General features: G+C 38.9%; 1 protein-coding gene across 10 annotated transcripts in view; it reads left to right on the top strand.

Annotated features, from left to right (window-relative positions):
* The window catches only part of RALGAPA2 (Ral GTPase activating protein catalytic subunit alpha 2), a 305,650-nt gene that overhangs the window by 152,049 nt on the left and 131,748 nt on the right, over positions 1–21,853 (top strand). For all 10 annotated transcript variants that reach the window (XM_057312702.1, XM_057312701.1, XM_057312700.1 and 7 more), the window contains 4 exons: positions 8,212–8,340; positions 13,883–14,011; positions 14,890–14,948; positions 20,645–20,753. In XM_057312702.1, the coding sequence (XP_057168685.1) occupies positions 8,212–8,340; positions 13,883–14,011; positions 14,890–14,948; positions 20,645–20,753 (426 nt within the window). The remainder of the gene's footprint in view (positions 1–8,211; positions 8,341–13,882; positions 14,012–14,889; positions 14,949–20,644; positions 20,754–21,853) is intronic.

The raw sequence follows: 21,853 nt of genomic DNA, 5'->3' as shown, positions 1-21,853 counted from the left end.
TGAAAACATTAATTCAGCAAGGTTATAGGATATAGGATCTATAATACAAAATTAACTGTGTTTCTGTACACCACAATGGACAATATGAAAATGAAATTAAGAAGACAGTTTCATTTATCAAAATGAACAGAATATTTAGTAACAAATATAACCTAGGAAATGAGAGAGACACTAAAAACTATAAAATGTTGCTATAAGAAATTAAAGAAGACCAAAATAAGTGGGAAGATGTCCCATATCCCTGTATTGGAATACTTAATATTGTTAAGATGACCATATTCCCCAAGTTGATCTGCAAATTCAGTAGGATCCTTATCAAAATTCCAGTGGCCTTTTTTGCAGAAATTGAAAAGCTGATCCTAAAATTTGTAGGCAATTGCAAGAAACCTCAAATAGCTAAGATGGTCTAGAAAAAGAGCAAAGCTAGGGGACTCACAGGTCCCTATTTAAAACTCACTGCAAAGCTATAGGAATCAAAATGGTATTGGTGCTGGTAAAAGGTTAGTATATAGATCAATGGAGTAGAATTAAGAGTCCAGAAATCAACCCATATATCTCTGGTTAACTGATTTCCGACAAGGGGGCCAAGACAGTTAAGTGGGAGAAGAATGTCTCTTCAATAAGCAGTACTGGGACAGCTGAATATCCGTGTGCAAAAAGATGCGGTTGGATTCCTACCTCACACCATATACACACATTAATTCAAAATGGATCAAAGACCTAAATGTAAGAGCTAAAACTATAAAACTCTTAGAAGAAATGATTAAATATGCCATCAGAAGCAAAAGCAACAACAACAAAAAAATGCAAAAATTATACTTCATCAAAATTAAAAATTTTTGTACACCGGAGGATACTATCAAACAAGTGAAAGACAACCCACAAAATGGTAGAATATATTTGCAAATCATGTATCTGGTAAGGGTCTAGTGCCCAGAATATATAAAGAAGTTTTATAACTCAGTAGCCAAAAGACAAACAGCTTGATTTGAAAATGAATGAAAGACATTTCTCCAAAGAAGATATCATAATGGCCAACAAGCATGTGGAAAGGTGTTAAACACCATTAGTCACCAGGAAAATAAAAATCGAAGCTACGGTGAGATATCACTTCACACTCGCTAGAATGGCTATAATTTTAAAAAACACGAAAAAAAACAAATGTTGATGAGAAGTGAAGAAACTGGAACACTCATATGTTATTGGTAAGAATGTTGAAATGGTGAAGCTGCTGTAGAAAAGAGTTTGTCACTTCCCCAAAAAGTTAAAACATAGAATTACCATATGAACCAGGAATTCCATTCCTAGGTATATAGCCAAAAGTACTGACGATAGGTATTCAAACGAAAACTGGTACACAGATTTGCATAGTAGCATTATTCACAATCACCAAAAGGTAGAAACAACCCAAATGTCCATCAGCTGATGAAAGGATAAAAGGTGGAGTATCAACACAGTGGAATATCATTGGGCCATGAAAAGGAATAAAGTATTGCTACATGCTGTGACATGGGTGAACCTTGAAAACCTGCCATGTGAGAGAAGCCAGGTCAAAAAACTACCACCTAGTGTATGAGTCCATATTCTGAAATGCGCAGGGCAGGCATATTCATAGAGACAGAAAAGTAGATGAGTGGTTGCCTGGTGGGCAGGAATGGAGAATGAATGCTCACGGGTAGAGGGTTTTTATTTTGGAGTGAGGAAGATGTTCTCAAATTAGATAGTGGTGATAGTGCACAATTTTATGAATATACCGAGAATGACTGAGTTGTACACCTTAAAATTTTATTTATTTATTTGAGGGGTGGGCATGAGCAGGGGGAGAAGCAGACTCCCCACTGAGCAGGAAGCCTGACCAGTGCTCGATCCCAGGACTCTGGGATCATGACCTGAGCCAAAGTCATATGCTTAACCAACTGAGCCACCCAGGTGTTCCTGAGTTGTACACTTTAAAGGATATATTTTATTACATGTAAATTATATCTCAATAAAGCTCTCCCTGGGGTCAGGTGTTTAGTATTCAGCACTCTCAATAATGCTCTTACAGATATCAGAAAGAAAAAGCAATTAAGACAATCTGGTGACATATCAACTTCAGTATAAAATAAAATTCATACAGTGTTTCTTAAAATCAGTCAACCAATCAATCCCCCATTTTTCCTGAAGCAGTCAGATAGCCTTCATCAGTTTGAAGGCTAGCAGAGTTCTCAGAGATGCAGGCAGTCATAAAAAATATTCAAGGCTCTCCTTAGAGCTGAGGGTTGCAGTGACTTTCTCTTCCATTTGCCTGATGTTCTGTCACTCCTGAAATCCTGATTTCATGCAAATGGTCAAAGCAGCTCCCGTGGCCATCAGAAGTTCATTTCAAGTTTCTCACTCCCTTTTTCCTTTGCACACTGATGTCAGGGAAACTGGGTGTCTTCTCCATAGCATATTTCATGGTGAGAAGTACTAGGTGACTTTGTTTCTCCAGCTACAGAACGCAGTTACTCTGTCCTGTCATATTTCTTCTTGCCTTGGTAACGTAGTTACACCAGGAGAGGTCACATTTGTCCAGCATTTACAAAAATCTCTGCTTTTTCTCCAAAGGATCATACCACACTTGGCCCTTTTAACAGATAACGTGTAGCACATACCACATATTCTTGAAAGGAATTTTTAGCTTTCTTCTGCTGGGTTGTTTTTTTCAGTGACTCCTCCAGAAGCACAGTGCCCATGACATGATCTGCTGTGCTTTTTTTAAAGGTTGTAATCATAAAGGCTTTTTTTTTTAATCAACAAAAATTCCTGTCTAAACCAATGTAGAGTATGAAGGTGCCAGGTATCAGGTTGTGGTGTGTGAAGTGTGTCTTTTGCACAGAGCTGGAAAAGCAAAGACCTCCTAGCAGAAGCAAGAGGCTAAGGCTTTGGGACTTTGGGGGATCTGTTCTTCTGGTAACTAAATTTTTTTTTTTTTTTTTTTTTGGTCACTCAACATTTCTGAGCTTCACTAAGAAAGAGATAATTGATACTTACAAATATGTCTTCAAAGTACTGCAGGACTGTAGCTGCCTTTTTAATTGTTAAAGAAAGTTTAAATTATATCCAGGGTTAGTGTTAAAAGTATCCTTTTGCATTCAAATATTTTGATAATTAGTAATTCTACTTGGGCGTGGAGTGAGTTGAAATTTTTCATTAACCAGATTAATGAGATAACCAGATCTGAACATTCTCCCTTTTACCAAACAAAAGAGCTCCCTCTAGAATTTTCTAGATAAAAGGCAGGTATCTTCTCTGAAAAATAGTGAAGTTATTCATTATGTAGCATTTTATTTTTCTTAAATTAAAAAATTAAAGAAGGAGTTCAATGATTTTGTATACATAAATTTTATTTCTTAACAATTCTGTTTGGCCTCCTGGAAGGTCTGAGTGACTTTAGGTGGAATAACCGGATCTGTTTGCTCCTGAGGAGCAGGCGCGAGTCCGCTAAGGAAAGGCAGGGAGACAGATGGTCGGCTATTGTGTTACAACCATCATCTGCTGGGCCGTGAGCAAATATTAAGTGAATAATATATATGTAATTGGTGTGAAAGTACAGTTGCAACATTTCTAATTCCGTTTGAACGATGGCTACTTCTTGAACATTTGTGTTTCATAGAATACTATATTGAAATGTTTTTGTTTACAGGGTTAATCCATTTTAAACTGCTTTAAAGTGAACATTTTCCCCCATTTTTGACACCACTGTGCAATATTTTGAATTGAAATGGCCTGTAATGGCCCTTTTTTTTATTTTCCATAACAACATGAGCACTAAATTATAGCTGTGCAATTATGTAAACAATGGAAATGCTTCCAGAATGAAACCTTCCTTTTAAATTTTCATTTTGTGTAATTGTTGGAAGGTTTGGAGCCATAATAAACAAAATTATTTTACACATTTATCGTTCTAAAGGTCAATTATAAGAGAACTAAAGAAACAACACTATGCAAAATGAATAAACCAATTTCTGTTGCCATCACCATATGTTTTTCTTATCACTTATGGTTTTTCCAGTTACTGTGTACATAGCATTCAATTAAAGCGATTCATTTACCAGGCTGAATGCGGTTTGTGTTTATAGAACGGTGCTTTGGAGGAGAGGAAACAACACGCCTCTATTTGAATTACCTGATTTTTTGTAAGATCAGTGATAAGAGACAGATGTTCTCACCAGTTACTTTCTCGTAAGCCGGAATCTTTTGATAAGCTGCAAATTCACAATTTTCATCATGCAGTCCACTTTCACACTCAATGTGTAGCATGAATGTGGACTTTTAACCAAAAACGGAAGAAAAATACTACTTTTGTGGTCTGTTTGCTGTATGGCAGCGTTTTGCAGAATGAATTTTATGTCCTTTGAACAAAAACGTGTGAAAGAGTTTGGTCTGTGCCTCATACTGGTCAGTTTTCAAGAATAAACTGGATTCTTGTTTTAGAGTCCATTTTTCATTGGGCTTATTATTTAGCTTAATGTTTTTAGTCTGTTTAGAGTACGGAAAAAGAAACTAATTTTTGCTACCAGATTCACTTGTTTCAGGTAAACTCTAGAACTCCTTAGAAGAATGAAAGCTAGAAAATCGAAACATATCATTTTCCTGTTTTTAGTATTTGCCTTAGAAATTATATACATGATAGCTAATTGCTGGAATGCTTTGCTAAGATTGTTATTTGAGACCATTAATTTCTAGAGTTTTTTTAATATCTAGGATAATGTAATCTGAGAGGCTTATTTGTGCCACCTTTGAAATCTTTTGCTCTTTCTGAGTATCAGCAAAAAATAGTCCACTGAATTCTACAAAGTAAACCTACGAAGTAAGTTCTAGAAAGTAAACTCCTTCAGAGTCCTTCCCTTTTTGGGAAAAAAAAATTTGTTACTCTATTTTTGTATGGCCCTTTTTCAGTTTAGAAAGGCATGTGTTCACATCTATACCATTAGATACAGCTCTGTATCCATCTTTAATGGAAGAGAAACATGAAGCCCTAGGCATGACAAGATCTGCCCACAGTCACATACACAAGGCGTGGAAAGTAAGCCTCAAGGCCCCAGGCCCAGAGCTCTTTTCATCATGCCAGGGTTCAGGGGCATTTCCAGCCAGGGGTCACAATGGAGGTTTCACTAAACAGCATCTAGTCACCCCGTAAGAACAGTGGCCCCTTTCCTCACCTCCCCCAGTCCCTGAGACTCTCTCAGGTAGGCCAGCTGGAGTGGGTACAGAACTCTCACAACACCCCGAGGATCAAGCCGCCCTTCATAATAAGGGGAGCCTCTGTCAGACAGTGCTATTTAACAAAAATTCAGTAGCCTTGGTTTACCATTACTGTATTGACATAAGGGTTATTTTCTATTTGTGACATAGGATACTAGTTTTCCAGAATAATCTTATTTAAGTTTAAAAAAAGTGATTTCCTTTCAAAAACAGACAAATAATGCTCACTTTGGACTTGGATATGGCAAAAGGCATGAGGATGTACATGAATAATAACATTTGGGAAGCACTCTCCTGTCCTATCTATATATGAAGCCTTGGAGACTGTGTGGAAAGTTTCAGAGTCTCCAGAGTTTTATTTTCCAGAGATTCCAGCGGTAACTGAGATCTTACTGTACGGAGGAGAAGGTGAAAGAAAGATTCTACTAGAAATGAGTGGAACCCTTGGTGGATGTACCTCTGTTGGAAATATGCAGTGGCTCTCTTTTGAGCACCACACAGTTATTCCTAATTTTAATATGTTACCACAAAGATAGAATCTTTGGGTTGTTCCATTTCAGCATGGATAAGCAAAATAAGCAGGCATATGGCCATAATTTGGCTGACTGGCCATATAGTTCTCTCCTTGACTCCTACAGTACCCCTACCCCAGTGCTGCCTTTAACTGGCGACAGCTACCCAGGCCCCGCTTCTCCTCGGGGCTCTGTGTTACGTGGGTGGCAGGGTAGGGTAGGCTAGCCATCTGTTATTTTGCCCTCTCTTTCCAATCTTCTTGCCCGTAGAAACAGGTTCCATTGAAGTGACTGGCCCGGATCCAGAGCGTGGGGAGCAGTGTGACTTTATCTCGGCTCCATGCATTTCTGCTGTCTTTAGCGTCAATGGCAACTTAGTAATTTTTTGTGAATGCCCCCTTTACAGGGCATTACCTTTACACATATAAATCTTATGAAGCAAAATGGACTTCATGTACAGATTCTGGCCCTAGCTTGTTAAAGGATTCAGTTCATAATTCCCACAAACTTGTCCCAGAAAAGCATTTTTTAAAAGTTAAAACTAAATTCCAGTGGTGAAAATGGCTTATTTAAGTAATATGCCAAAGATTTTTAAAAGTCGACAGGGTTCAGAGCTTAGTTCCTCATCTCAACAGATGGAATTAGCACACACATAACAAAGTTAACATCATGGTTGTTTGCATTATTAATCTTCAGATGCATGGCATTCTGCTACCTTGCTGGCCAGGTTTGCACGAATCCTTTCACTGCAGCATATGTCAACAGAAATGTGCTCCCATCTGCTGCTGGGTAGCTTGATGCCTGATATTCCGAGACAAGGCCCAGCACAATGCGTACCTCTGTGAGTAATTACAGGTGTGTGGTGAGGAGCCCAGGGCATTAATCAGAGGCTTAATTATGAAAAAGGTGGATCTTTTGTTCCACTCTTGGAGCATGAGTTTACTACACACTTTCTAAACTGCAGCATCCATCTGCTGAGCCCCTTAGAATGTTTACCTTGGCTGATATGGACCCTAAAGTGTATCAAAGGACGTGATTAAAGCAGAGTTAAACATTAACTTGGGAGAAGTGTGGTTCAGGTTTTTCTTTCCTTATTTCCTACCTTCTTTCCTTCCTTCCTTTTTCTGTCTATTATCTATCTCTTTATTTTTGGTATAGGACAAATTCTGCTGAAATGCTAAAACTTTAAATTAGTCCATGCTAAACTATTGACCATATCTGAGCTCCAAAAGAGTAAGCATTGTACAGTCATTTTAAGGATATAAACAGCCAATTTGTAGAAACTAAATGAATCTACTATGTAAGGGAAAAAATAAGTCTTTACTTGGGGAAAAATGTATTGTAAACACAGAAAAATTCTCTTTCAAGATTACAAGTTGTGAAATGAGGTTATTTTTGTCATGAAGGACTTATGTTAGAATTTAGCATGTTGCTACTACTTTGCTCTAACTTGATCAAATTAAATCAGGATTATTTTAAAAGGTTTCTTAAATAGGCACACTGAAATCTGAGAAAAGAAACCAGATTTTTTTTTTATTTTGTATTTTGCTTCTTGCTTGTATTTTGAGACTAACCATACATTGAATAACTATAAGACACTTAAATCTAGTACTTTAGTATGTTTGATTAGTGCGCATGGCCTGGAACTGCATAAAAGAAGTTTGTGGTGTTCTGACTAATCCCCCATGCACACATACACACGCACAGATGGCTACAGAGATGTGTCCTGGCCGTGGGTGGCACGGATGCTGTCTAGAAGTGGAGCCCTGCTTTGCCGCAGGCTGGAACGGGGTGGCTGCCTCACAGCCGAGCTGGCGGCCAGGGGCCGGCCTGCCACCCATCAAGGATGGGCCATTCCAGACAGAGCAACACCAGGTGTCTGGGCAGTCGGTGCTCTTTGTGCTGCACACCGTGTAAAAGGCAACTGCTGTATTTGCACTTTGACCTCACAATCACACTTGTACCCAGAGCACACCAACTCCCTGAGCTCGGACTCTGACTGCACTCCATTCATTCCCATTGTTCAACACAGAGAGTTATCCAAAGAGTGAAAATTTCCTTTGCCTACTTGAAGACTTTTTAATGTAATAGTGTGCTTTAACTTTTGAAAAATGAAGAATACTGGAAGTGATAGATGTTTGCAGGTTTTATTTGTATATCTACCTTGACACTCCTATAGCTTATCCAAAGAGGTCACCTTTAGGTGGAAGGCAGAAGGAGTGTCTAGTCCCAGTGCCATGACTTAGATTTTGGGCATGTCATTTTACAACTTAGTGTTCATTGTCTTACCTGTAAAACGGGTACAATAGGCCCTGGACCAGTTCATCTCCCAGTATCCCTTTTACTGAAAAATTTCTGTAACCTGTGTTCTCTCAGATTACCAGACAGTGGCCGTATGGACAAATGAGCTGACTACTTTGGAATTTCGTTGTTGAAAATTACAGTTGCGTTTTCTTATCTTTCCTTTTAGGATATCTTAAACACTATTATAAGGCACTGTCCACCCCGCTTCTTCTCTCTGGGTTTGCCTGGCTTCTCAATGCTGGTGGGGGACTTCATCACAGCTGCTGCCAGGGTCCTCAGTACAGACACGCCGGCGGTGAGTATGACAATGCTCAGCATCCAAACTCCCAGGAGGCTTCACAATCGCTAACAAGGTTCAGATTTCTCCACTCTTAACAGGTGTTGACTCATTAGTGCAATGTGAAACTGGGCTCTCGGGTAGATGCCCTGGCAGCTGATGTGTGAAATTGTAGGATAAGATGACACACTGGTATTGGGAAGGCGTTTCATCAAAAGGCCAGAGTGTGAAAAATCATATCCTCACTAATATTTCAGCACATTTACACAGTCAGAAGCAGGACTTGTCTCTTAGAGTCTATTAGCATTTTCCAGTAAATGGTGGCACAAGAGGAGATGTCTGTAGTAAAGAGAGAATTTTAAGTGTACATTATTAATAATTTTTTAAATGCTTATCTTGCTTATTATCAGTCTAATAGGAAATATTTTTTATTGTTAGAAATGTTAGAACACAGGGCGCCGGGGTGGCTCAGTTGTTAAGCGTCTGCCTTCGGCTCAGGGCGTGATCCTGGCGTTATGGGATCGAGCCCCACATCGGGCTCCTCCACTGGGAGCCTGCTTCTTCCTCTCCCACTCCCCCTGCTTGTGTTCCCTCTCTTTCTGGCTGTCTCTCTCTCTCGGTCAAATAAATAAATAAAATCGTAAAAAAAAAAAAAAAAAAAAAAGAAATGTTAGAACACTTAAATTTTAAGCAGGTAATGAATATATATTATTAATGTGCAGTAAAACTCTGACAAAATTCTTGTACTAAAAAATCAGAATCAGGTAGACTAAGTGAACATTCAGGGCTGCAAAAAGAAATTATTTGCAATTGCCACATTTACCTCCACTATTAGGGCAATGTGTTAATGCCTTTTGAGAGAACACTCTTCTACATTTAAATTTAAAGGGCCTCTCACTTTTGTGCTCTATACAGCTGTTACCTGTTCAGACTCATTGTTTTCCTCTGCACATGGTATGAATGAAATTAGTTTTATTGTTTGCCAGGGACTTATATTGAAATCAATATGAGTATCTAGCTATGTAAATTTTATTTGGCATATTGTTACTTTTTCACTCTACTTATTTCTCCTGTGCAGGGTAAATTCAAACTCCATCCCTGGATTTTAAATTAAGTTGTTTTTTTAATACTTTGTATAGCTGGTATTTCACACTGGTATTTTCATGTGCTAACTTCTTCTTGTAAGGATAAAGTAAAAAAGGGAAGGGAAAAGATACAGGAGGAAAAGGGAAGGATGAAAGAAGAAAAGAAAGGTAGAAGAAAAAAAAGGAAGAAGAAAAATGTTGAGTTCAACTTTTTTGTAAGCAATATGACAAATTTTTATGTTTCTTTGTTTCTGAAAAATATTTTAGGATAATCATTCTCAAAGAACCTTCAAATTTATTTGTAAGCATTTAGATCAACATTGAAGAAACTCACAGGGTACAGGAAGGAAAATCATACTTCTTTATTGACAATTTCCTTACTTGCTATTAGAGTTTACTGTATAAAGGCCGGCACCCTTTCTAGAGATAATATCATGCATGGCAGTCATTCTCTGTGAAAATTTATCTCTTGGCTAGATAAGCTGTTAAAGTAGCTTCCCAAAATTTTTCTTTCTTAAAAAGAAAGAAAATATGGTCATGTGGAAGAGTTTTATGAAGGAGCAGTAACTCTGAATTACTTTTAATTTCTCTCTTAGTTTAAACTTGAGATTTACAGTTGTAGGGGAACGGTGAGAGGTGTTTGGATGGGGCACACCTACTCAGTCAAAATTTTTGGTTAACACAAGTCAGTTACAAGTTCGAAGTACCCCTGTTATGCAGATCTGCCCCACTGAGGCAACAGGGGAAAGACATGCACATGCATAGGTCATCAAGAGATAGGCAGGAGCTTGTGCTCCGTAAACGTCCTTCGTAGTAGCCGAAAACGAGAACTAGTCCAAATGTCCATCACCAGTGGAACAGATAAAGTGTAGTGAGCACATAAGTTACTGTGGTACATAGAATCCCCTTCTCATGCTAGACCCTGGAGCTCTGTAGGGTCAGACTTGGGTTCCATCCCAGTGTTGCCTTGTACTGTACTGGTTCTCTACCCTAGACAATATGCTTAGACACACAGGCCTCATTCTCCTGTGTGGACATTGGGTCTCACCTTAGTCTCGGTGCTTAGGCCAAAAAATTATTTAGATTTACCACATTCATTGAATAAAGCTGTGTAACAACTCCTTACTCTATTTAAGAGCTCATGTTTTATATCTCATTGTTACATAGTCTAGCATACAATCTAAAAGTCCACAGTTCAGGGGCGCCTGGGTAGCTCTGTTGGTTAAGTGTCCGACTCTTGGTTTTGGCTCAGGTCATGATCTCAGGGTCGTGGGATCAAGCCCTGCATCGGGTTCTGCACTCAGCCTGGAGTCCGCTTGTTCCTCTGCTCTTCCTCCTGCACTCTCACTCTCTCTCATAAATAAATAAAATCTTAAGATAATTTAAAAAATTAAAGTCCACAGTTCAAGCCAGGCTCACACATGACAAAATAGTTAAGGCCACTCAGGGAAAGGAATCAATGTCAGCGAAGTCTAAACCAAGATTGTCTGGTGGATAAAGGGCAGTGATTAGAGAGGACTGACGAAGCAGGGCTGTTTGAGAAACATTTACTGTGGATCCACTACGTGCTGGGACCTGGCCTGGATGAATATGAGAGGGCCCCTACCCTCAGGGAATCACCTGGGTAAACTAGGTGTTAATATCTATGTATAAGTTTCTAGCATCCACAGTAGAATCATATCCAGACCCCAGAGGGACAGCAACAGAGGAGTAGTTCATTCTGCTTGGTGAGAGGGGAAGGGGAAGACATACGTTAGAAAGGTCTTCATGGGAGAAGTGATGCTGAAGCAGAGACCTGAAAGGCCCTCAGTGGTCATAGGATAAATGGGCACAGCAGCAGCCACCCGTTATCTTGAGATACTAATTGAGCACCCACTGGGGTAGAAAAGTGGTGAAAACCATCTAACCCCCATCTTCGTTGGCATTACAAACACAAAATGACTATATAACACGTCGGAAAGTGATGTATACAAAGAAAAAACCCAAAGCAGGGATGCTGGGGACCACAAAGGTAGAATGACATAATGTCTTAAATTCGCTTTAAGATATTGAAAGTGGAAACTTCTTAGTAAATTTTTAAATTGAAATGAAAAAAATGAAACGTAAAGATGAGGTAAGAGTGGTAAAATCTTGAATCTAGGTGTTGGATAGTTAGATGTAACACTCTCCTTTTTTTTTTAAAGATCTTAAAATAAAAATCAAGGAAAAGAAAGGCAGCAGATGAGGGGACAGACTGATGGAGGTGGGGTAGTGTTACACAGAAGGACTAGACTCTGGTCAGGTGGAGCTTGTCAGTGTGAGATGCCTCTCGACCCCTGAGGGGGCATGACATACAAACCTGGACTTCAGGAGGGAAGTCTGGTCTAGAGAGAAATGTTGGGGAGTCCAACATGTAGGAGGCCTTGAAATCATGGGTTGGATATCCTTTGGGAGTGAGTATAGATCTGAGAGAGAAGAGGCACAGGACCACACTCAGCATCACAGAGTTTGGATCCTGAGGAAATGAGGCATTACAGCACAGAGACTGTCAGATCGCCTTAGGTAGGAGCCAAGAAGATGTCCCAGGGCCAAATGGTGCAAGTGTTCCCAGGCCCAGGGGAGCTAGCCCCTGCATCCAACACTGGTCAGGGGTCAGGTGAGGAAAGGCCTGGGTGGTGACCAAGGGCTTTGTGTGGTAGAGGTCACATAACAAGAAACTGTACTCACTGACCAATTTTGGAAAGTCTTAACATTTTCATTTTGCCCCAGTGGTTTCAAATCTTTGTATTTAAAAAAATGAAATAAACCATTAAAGATAATAGCGACTTCATGCCTGATGCCATGGCTACACTCAGAGCTGCCGTCACTCTCACCTGCAGTATGCTTCAGTGAGCACCCGACTCTCTGCTCTCCCTGAGAACATCCATCATCCCACACTCCTGCTCTGTTCTGATGGCACCATTCCTCGGGTGGAATGAGACGGGCACTGTGCCACGTGGCTTGGGGGTCGCTACTTGGGAGCCCGAGTGCTTTTCTCAGACTCTGCCCCCTGGAGCTCCCCCTGTCCCTGCAGCACACCCACATGGCTTCTGGGCTCTGTGCACCTGGGCCTTTTACAGGTTCATGGGTGCCCCAGGTCTTCTGCCTCTTCCATTCCCACTGCCTGCACTGGCCTCTCGCTTCTCACCTCGCTCCCCCACTCTGCAGGCCTGGCTGGCTCCTCCAGCACTATGTGACTTCTAACAGCAGTTTGTTTTAGTGTCCCTAACCATCCTGAGCAGAATAAATCATTGCCACATTTTGGGCCCCAGAGAGTATCTGTGTGTTTTATGTTGTCTTTTGGACCTGTGTGCTGATGGGAACCAAGTGAGGTAAAACATGAATGTTCTGGGCTCCCATGATATCCCAGCTATCTGGTTCTCATAGCCATATCACTGAATTGTATATCACAGCTATTTGCCTCTTCTCCCGCACCCCACACACCACACTGCCATCTGTATAGGGGAGGGAGATTCGCTTTCATTTCATACCCCCAAGTGCTTAACAAAATAGGCCCTGGAGTTAGATGGTCTCAGTGTAAATCAGGGTCTGTCACTTGATGCCACTTAATTTCTCTGAGCCTCAGTTTTCTCACTTGTAGTGTGGAAATGATAATAGTATCTACTTCATTGGATTGTTGAGGGTATTCCCTGAGGAAATGCTTGTACAGCATTTAGAACAGTCTAGCACCATAAGTGTTAGCTGGTATTGTTATAATTATTAGATAATAGTAGAGAGACAGAAGGGTAGATGGACAGGTGGGTAGGTGGGCAAATGGCAGACCTTTGTAATCCTGGTGCCTGCCCCATTCTTGGCTAATCATAGCTGCTAGTAAGTGTTGGCTAGATTGAAATCTAGTGAAGTGTCTCCTTTAATATATACCTAATTCCAATAATGGACAAATAAGTGATTTTGTATCTCACTAGATATCAGACACTATATGTTATTTTGCAAAGTATTCTTGATGAGACAGGAAATTTGGTAGATGGTGTCCGCTTTCTTTCTCTACCTTCTGAAATTCAGCCTCAACCCCTCTTCCTTATGAATTTTTAACTGTCTTCACAGCAAAAATAATATTAAGTTGATATCACTTCCTTTACCCTGCTTTGTCAAGAACATTAAGACTAAAAAAATAAAAATAAAAGGAAAAAGTCATGATTGAGTCATTTGCTCTTCTGACTCTGAATGTATCTGCAGACCAGTTTTCACAATGCTTTTTATACAAGTATAGTGATAATTTCCATTCCTTGGAAATTTGCTTTTTCATTTAGGCAAACCTCTCCTGCTTAAATATTCACTTGGAGGAAAATAACCTGGCATAGTTTGGTACTTCTTATCTAGGATAAAATAATTGTAAAGATTCCCTCTCAAAATCATAAAAAAGTGAAGTATGTTGCTTATGTAAAGTTTGTGGCTTAGAAAAAGAAAAATGGGTGTTTTCACTTTTTTATGTGCAGACACCTCATTCAGAAGCTCTCACCATTCTCGGTTCTCTTGTCTGCTTTCCAAATACCTACCGGGAGATCCCTTTACTGCAGTCTGTGCCGGAAGTCAAGGAAGTCATCACAGGTTCTGAAGATGTCAAGGTACCTCATGCATTTGAATGAATCTCAAGTTTAGCATTTTATAATTCTAGCTATGTGGTTATCTCTTCCATTATCGTACATTAATCTACTTACCCCTGAAAGTTCTGCTCTATTGTTTAAATCTTTCAGTAGTTGTTGTTGTTGTTGTTTCCAGATGACTGTTTTAGGGGGATTAAATGTATTAGATTCAGAGCATATGGCAGTTATAACTGATAGGTTCCTTGGGTGTTTTTTATTAGATCTGTTTATCATGCCTATGGATTGTAATTATGTAATGAATCATCCTTTGTAATAATTTTAGGTTTAATTGTGCCACATTAGTGCATCAAATGAGTTTATAAGAAATAATTGAAGTTAGCCAAATATTCAGTCCCATTGTTAGCCTGATTAAATACTACTAATAATTTGAAATGTCAAGTTATTAATTCCTTAGAGAATAAAAGTAAGCATTTGTTCTTCCCTTAACTGACTTTGGGGCAAACAAAAATGCTTTTCAAATCTCAGAATCAATCTATCTGTCTAATTATGGTACATAATTATAATATATAATTTAGTGTACAATATATAATCTAATTTGAAGTAAAAGAAAACCGAGCTTTTCCTATCTGAAGTCTCAGTGGCTTTGCTAGTTTTTTATTGCATACCCAGAAACCCTCTTCTCTAGGCTGGCCTACTTGCCCAGAGAGGCCCTGGCTGAGACCACCACCAGGCTGCTCCCCCAAGCCCTGTGTTTCCTTCCCCCCAGGTTCTCCCTGTTGGGAGCCTCTCCAGAGCTCCCTGGTCCTTCAGTAGCTCCTGACTGCCTGGAACACAGTCAGAACATGTGGGAAACCAACTACTAAACAAAGTTTTTATTTTACTTAATTTTGTGTTTTTAGCATTACCTCATAAATATTTTACTGAAGAATGCCACAGAGGAACCAAATGAATGTGCAAGGTAAATGTTGACTAAAAGGTAAACTATTTTAGGATTTTAAGATACAAATTTATGTGTAAACAGTTAATGTTAAAAAAAAAAACAACACTCTTCCACATTACTCGTACATACACTAAAAAGTATAGTAAGAATTATGTTGAGGAAATGCTTTACTTAATTTTTTTAAAGTGTACCACTATTAAGTGAAAACCCTAAGGTACCCAAGATTATAGCGTGCTGCATTTTGTAGAAGAAAAAACAAGATTACAAATATATTCCTGTGTTCCCCGTTATTTTTTAATGGAGAAGAAAATGGAAGGATAAACCAAAAACTTATAAAAATGGTGTATGTATAGGCTAGTAATTCTCAACCAGAGGTGATTTTGTATCCCAGGAGACATTTAGCAATGTCTGGAAAAATTTTGTTTGCTTCTGCCAGGCATCTGAGGTTGCTAGCAGTCTTTTAGCAATATAGAGGTTTTCTGGACCACCTGCATAATGAAATTTGCAACCTGTCCTTCCAACCTGAAGCCCAAAGCTGGGAGCAGTGGTGGAGGGGAATACCAGTTCCTCATCCTCTGCCTCCAACCTCATAAGGTCACCAGAAGCCCAGCTCAACCTCCTGCTGCCTCCAAGGAATCAGCTCCTGCCCTGCTCTCTCTCTCTAGCAGCCTACCAACCATCACTGCCTTTTTAGCTCTTTGATGGTCTTTAAGGGTTTCTGGGTTGTGGGTTCTTTGTTTGTTTGTTTGTTTTGGGGGGGTGCTGTATTTTGACTAGCTTCTTCAGTGGTCTTCAGTGGAAGGCTTAGTCTACCTTTTCTAGTTTCCATTACCAGAAGTTATAAATTCATTATCAGTTTGTTCATATTAGAGTAACCTCGAGTTTGGGGATAAACTCAACTTGATTTATACAGTACCAGATCTGATTTGACTAACATTTTGTTCAGGAAAGTTGCCTTTATATTCATGGCCTGTAATTTTCTTTCCCCACCCTGTCCTTTATCAGGTTTGATTCCAGGGTTAGATACTCTCACAGAATGATTGAAGTATTGTTTCATTCTCTATAGTCAGGAAGAATTTTTATAAAATTAGAGTTCATGCTCCTGTGTATTTAGATCTCGATGGTAAAACTATCTAGGTCTGGTCATTTATTTATGAGAAGGTTAACCATTGACTTGTTTTCTTCCATGATTTTAAGAATATTAAGGTTTTCTTTTCTTTCTTTTCTTTCTTTCTTTCCTTTTTCTTTTCTTTCTTTTCTTTCTTTCCCTTTCTTTCTGTCTTTCTTTCTTTCTTTCTTTCTTTCTTTCTTTCCTTCCTTCCTTCCTTCCTTCCTTCTTTCTTTCTTTCTTTCTTTCTTTCTTTCTTTCTTTCTTTCTTCTTTCTTTCTTTCTTTCAACAGCTTATATAAACTAAACTTGTGTAGAAATTTGTCCATTCCATCTAAGTTTTGAAATATGCTGGCATACATGATGGCTCCATTATCCTTTTGCTATCTTGTGTCTCTTTCACTCCTGGAGCTATATGCATTTCTTAATCCCTGATCCTATTATGTATTCTCTGATTTTTGTCACTAGTGTTGCCAAAGATTTGTCAAGTTTGTTAGTCTTTTCAAAGAACATACTTTTGTCTTCAGCCTCTTCATTCTAATTTGTTTTTATTTTCTATTTTCTGCCCTTTTTTCTTTCTTCATATTCTGTCATTCCTTTCTTTTTATCAGCATATTAATTCTGATATGTTAATATAACAGTATACTAACTCAACATACTAGTTCAGCCATTCTCCTTTACAAATGTCCACATTTAAGTTTGTATGTTAATTTCTAGGTGCTACATTATGTGAGTTCTGTACATTTTGATATGCAGTATTTTTCTATTAATAGATTTTTCCCATTTCGTTATGATTCCTTCATTGAGTCATGACTTATTTAGAAATGTATTTAATTTCTAAACATATGGTTATTTTTATTTATCTTTTTGCTACTGATGTCTTAAAGGCATCACAGATCCAATATGTTGTCTGCCAAGTGACAGTCTTTGAAACTGTTGAAATTTGCTCTATGACCCAGTAGAAAGGCAGTTTTTGCAAATGTCCTGTGTAGGCTTGAAAGGCATGTATATACCATTTCTTCAGTAGTTGGGTGTACCACTCTAGATGTGTCCATTTGATTAATTTTTTTAATCATGTGTTTCAGATATTTTATATCCTTTCTAAATTTTTTCACCATCTTAATAATTTACTGAGAAAGATAGGTTAAAATCTCCCACTATTATGGTGCATTTATCTATTTTTCTTTGTATATCTGTCAGTCTTTGTTTATATATTTTGAAGCTATATTATTAGCTGTATAGAACTAAAGAATTATCAAATCCCTATAGAGAATCATATCTCTTTTAATTTATTTAGTGACCCTATTTACCTCTAAGGATGATTTTTTTTTTCTCTTAAAAACCAGTTGTCTCATACTGATTCAGGTATTTTTAAATAATATTTTCCATCCTTTTCCATTTAACCTTTCTGTATTCTTCTCTTTAAATGTCTTTGCAAAAATTGTACATTCTTTATTTTATACATTTATCTTGTTTGCTCTTGATCTTTTAACTGAATCTTTAATTCATTTACATTTACTGCAGTTACTGGCATGTTTGGATACATTTCTTTCATCTGCCTTTATATTTTGTTATTGGTCCTTATCAATATTCTCTCATTTTGTCCCTATTCTTGCCTTCATTTTTCCCCTCTTCTTTTTTTCCTTCCTTCCTTTCTTTCTTTCAGATGATTTTTTCCACATTCCATTTATTACTTCTATTTTTGTAGAAGTCATAGACTCTTTCAGTTTTCTTAGAAGTTGCCTTAGAGGGGCGCCTGGGTGGCTCAGTTGTTAAGCGTCTGCCTTCGGTCTAGGGCGTGATCCCAAGGTCCTGGGATCGAGCCCCACATCAGGCTCTTCCTCTGGGAGCCTGCTTCTTCCTCTCCCACTCCCCTTGCCTGTGTTCCTTCTCTCACTGGCTGTCTCTCTCTCCATCAAATAAATAAATAAAATCTTAAAAAAAAAAAAAAAGTTGCCTTAGAAATTTTAATGTGCATACTTGTCTTACTAATTCTGAAATTAGTCTGTCTTTACCCTTTTCCTAAACAATGCTAGTTCCTTAGAATATAATCTTCTGATTTTATTCTTATGTCCCTGCAGCTACTCCTGTTCTGTCTCCCTTCTCCACCTAACCTCTGAGTGTTAGAGGTTTAGGGCTGGTCCTCTTCTCCCTCTGACTCTCCTAGGTGCACTTATCCATTCTAACCAGACTTTAAATACCACTGATGATACTGAATTTATTTGCCTGGCCTCTTCTGTGAACCCCTTGTATATTCAGGCTTATGTGTTAAGCTGCCTACTTGATGCCTACATCCTCAGCTTGGATGTCTTAACACATGCAAAGTTAACACAATCACAGCTGAACCCTCGAGTCTCCTGACCATCCCTCAGACTCCATCTTAGTAAAGGGCACTATCATCTACCCAGATTTTCAATCCAGAAACTTGGGGAAAATCCTTGATTTCTCCTTTTCACTTACCTACCACATTCAAACCTTTAACATGTCTTGGCTATACCTTCCCCTCCTCCCCCACTTTTTCTTTACTATAGAAACCCAAATTTCTGTGGAGTGAAAAATGGAATAGAAATGTGTATGATATGCTCAGTCTTTATAGCTGTGTATGAAACATGGAGTTAGACAATGAGATTGAGGTCATGCAAGTGCAGATCAGCAGAAATATGACCAAGATTTTAAACAAATGGAGGATAATTACAAGAGAAGATAGTTATAATTACGAGTGATAATAATGTAGAAAAGCTAAGGAAAAATAGTAAGTTTTCTGTTACATAAACTGGAGTGGTGTAAGATGGCAGAGTAGCAAACAGTCTCCAGAGAGTGTGTTGGCATACAAAGGAGAGTGAAGGTGGTACCGCCATTAGCTAAAATAAAGTCTTGAGAGATAGAACTCATTTGGGATCACAAAGGACATATTTGGGATACAGAGAGCTTAACTGACAGAAACTCAAAGCCAAAAGGAATACCTAAGAGTACTAGAATAGGAAGATGCTAAATGGGAATGCTAAGTGATAAATTTCAAAGAGAGAAAAATAGCATTGAAGAGCTGCTATAAGCTAGTGTGACTTTAAAACTCAAGGCAGGTGAGAGTAGTTCACATTATGAAACCGTTTTATGGGTCACAAATGTTCTCTGTTGTACAAGGCTAATAGTTACAGAGTAATGCAGGTGTTCCTAAGAAATGAGAGATCTTTGCTAATGAATTACATTTAACAGATAGGTTAATGGGTTGTAAAACGTGTGTATTGATACACACACACACACACACACACACACACAAGCCTGCAAAGAAGAGAGGCTCTTAAAGTGGTAAAAATATGATTTGGGATATAATTCCAAGTTTGATAGATTTTAGTAGGTTGAACAGTCAGAGTCTGAGTTAAGCTGGGGGAAGATAAAGAGGCTATTGGAAAGCATATAGAATACATGACAGAGAGTGCAAGCGAAGAATACAAATGCAGTTTCTGGACTGAGAATCAGGCAAGAGAAGACAGTTCTACACAGTAAGGAAAGCTGAGGGTTTGAACTGTGTGGAACTCCTGTATAATGCTGGTGTTGGAGAACTGAGGAAGACCAGGCTCGCCTTGTAAACTGGGCTACATGCGTATCCTGAGTGCATTTTGGTAGAAGGTGACATAGTCTCCAAAGAGCTTTTAATAAACGTGTTCTGAAGAATTTCATCTATCCTAATTTAAAGAGGTGAGAATCCAATGAAACATGGTGATTTTAAAACCGCAAAATATATTTATTTTAATTGCTGAATTATACTGAATACAAAGAACTTGCACTGTGGAGAGCTGAGCTGTACGTTCAGTTTAATTGGCACTGGATGTAATCTCTTCTTACTAAGAAGAACATATACATACCACAGCTAACGTCTGGTTCTGAGTAGTGGCTTGAAACCCTCTTTTGTTCTGAAAGTGAGCAGGTCTGGGAGAAGTATTTTAATCTTATATGTGGGCATTCAGAAAAAAACTGGAATATGACTTTTTGATCATTGCAAAAGATAGTAGACTATATCAATTTCAAAGAGAATTACCACTTAAAATTGATTTATAATTGAAAAAGGTAATTTTTAAAGGACTGTGTAACTTGAAGGCTTTGTCTAGCACATTGCTTAAAAGCAATAACAGTGCAGCTGATTCTGAAAGTTGTATTCTGATATTCTTTACAATGAAATGTGGGGGTTGTCTTTTGTTTGTAGTAGGTGTTGTATATTTTATTGTAAGAAAAACAATTATAAACTCAATTTCCAGCCATTTTCTAAGATTCATGTTTTTGAGTCTTCCTCAAAACTATCGTGAAGCAATACAACGTAATTTAAAGTGTCAGCAAAAATAACTGATAAGTGCTCTGTGACTACTAATGGGAAATAGATCATTTATTTCATTAAATATTTAATTACTAACCAATACCAATTTTTCTATTTGTCCTGAAAACTGAACTATTGAGGGTACCTTATCTTTTTCCTCAGGAAGACACTGTGTTAACATATCTATAATTTTGGCCACTTTGTAAAAAAGATTTAAAATACTTTGTCGCTTGAAAGTACCAAGAAAATATATTAAATTTTTTAAGAGTTTCCCTCCTTTTCCTTCTTTTTCAAAAGATGCATTGCCATTTGCTCCCTCGGGGTCTGGATCTGCGAAGAACTGGCACAGTGTACAAGCCATCCTCAGCTGAAAGAGGCCATCAATGTGATAGGTGTCACTTTAAAGGTATTACCAATTCGAGATATGTGTTTGACAGTGAGTTGTATCCCAGATAGTCAACCAGTTCTAGTTTGAATTAGCCCCATCATTATTTTCCTGTACATGAGAGATTTTGAATCAAAAATTGTTTTTCTGAGAGCCATGTTGAACGTTCTGTGAGGCTCCCAAGAGAGGCCACCAACAACTGCTTCCCCACTGGTGGCTGCAACCTGGCCATCCATAGCCTGAGCGTTCCTGAGCCAAGCCCTGCAGCTGAACAGGGTTCCTCTGGTAGCTGGGCACTTCCCGTGGCAAGAAACACGACTGTCGTCTGCTGGTAATAGTGACAAGAAAGTGGGATTTCATGCCCTGGCCTCTTCAGTAGGACTGGGAGAGACCAGATGAACAGTCCTGAGTGCTCACTGTCTGACTGGTTCTTGGCACTTTTAGGATGGCTTTCTTCCTTTGCTTTGTTAATGAAAAGAAGACCTGCCATTCACTGGGCAGTCACGCTGGGCTGGATTCATGGTAGAGTCTCTATAAGTCTATAACCTTCACAATAGCAGCTCAGCAAGGTAGATAGTACAATCCCTATGTCACACCAGAGGAAAGTAAGGCCCAGAGAAATCATGTCATGAGCCCACAGCTATGCAGGTATAAGTGATGTCACCAAGAGCATATCTGTGTAACACGAAAAACAAAACCTTTATACATACTATTAGGCCACTTCCTAAACTGGAGCTCAAATCTTGCCAGGTCCTTTTCTGGCTCCTGCTTAGAAATGGTGGTAATAATTGGCATTGCTGTTATTATACCCCCAGAACCAGTGAATGCCCAGTCCCTGCCAGGCACCGTGCTGGGAGTTTGTGGAAGTTCTCAGCTGTGAGACAGTTGTTCCATTTTACAGTGGAGGAACTGAGGTGTGGGAGAACAAAGGAGCTCGTTCCAGGCTCTAGATAGAGCCTGGCCGAGCCAAAATTCAAACCCTGAACTGTTCATCTGATACCAGCGTCCAGGCTCAGGCCTGCCCTTCTTTACTGCCTGTCATGTGCTGCTGTACTAGTAACAGAACCGCCATTGTAGCTGACACTGGGACAGTCATCACCAGGCAGCCCACAGGATAACCA

The sequence above is a fragment of the Ursus arctos genome, unplaced genomic scaffold (assembly GCF_023065955.2).
Source record: "Ursus arctos isolate Adak ecotype North America unplaced genomic scaffold, UrsArc2.0 scaffold_16, whole genome shotgun sequence".
In the NCBI taxonomy this organism is placed as follows: domain Eukaryota; kingdom Metazoa; phylum Chordata; class Mammalia; order Carnivora; family Ursidae; genus Ursus; species Ursus arctos.
The sequence above is the reverse complement of the archived record's forward strand: the minus strand, read 5'-3'. Positions and strand labels throughout refer to the sequence as shown.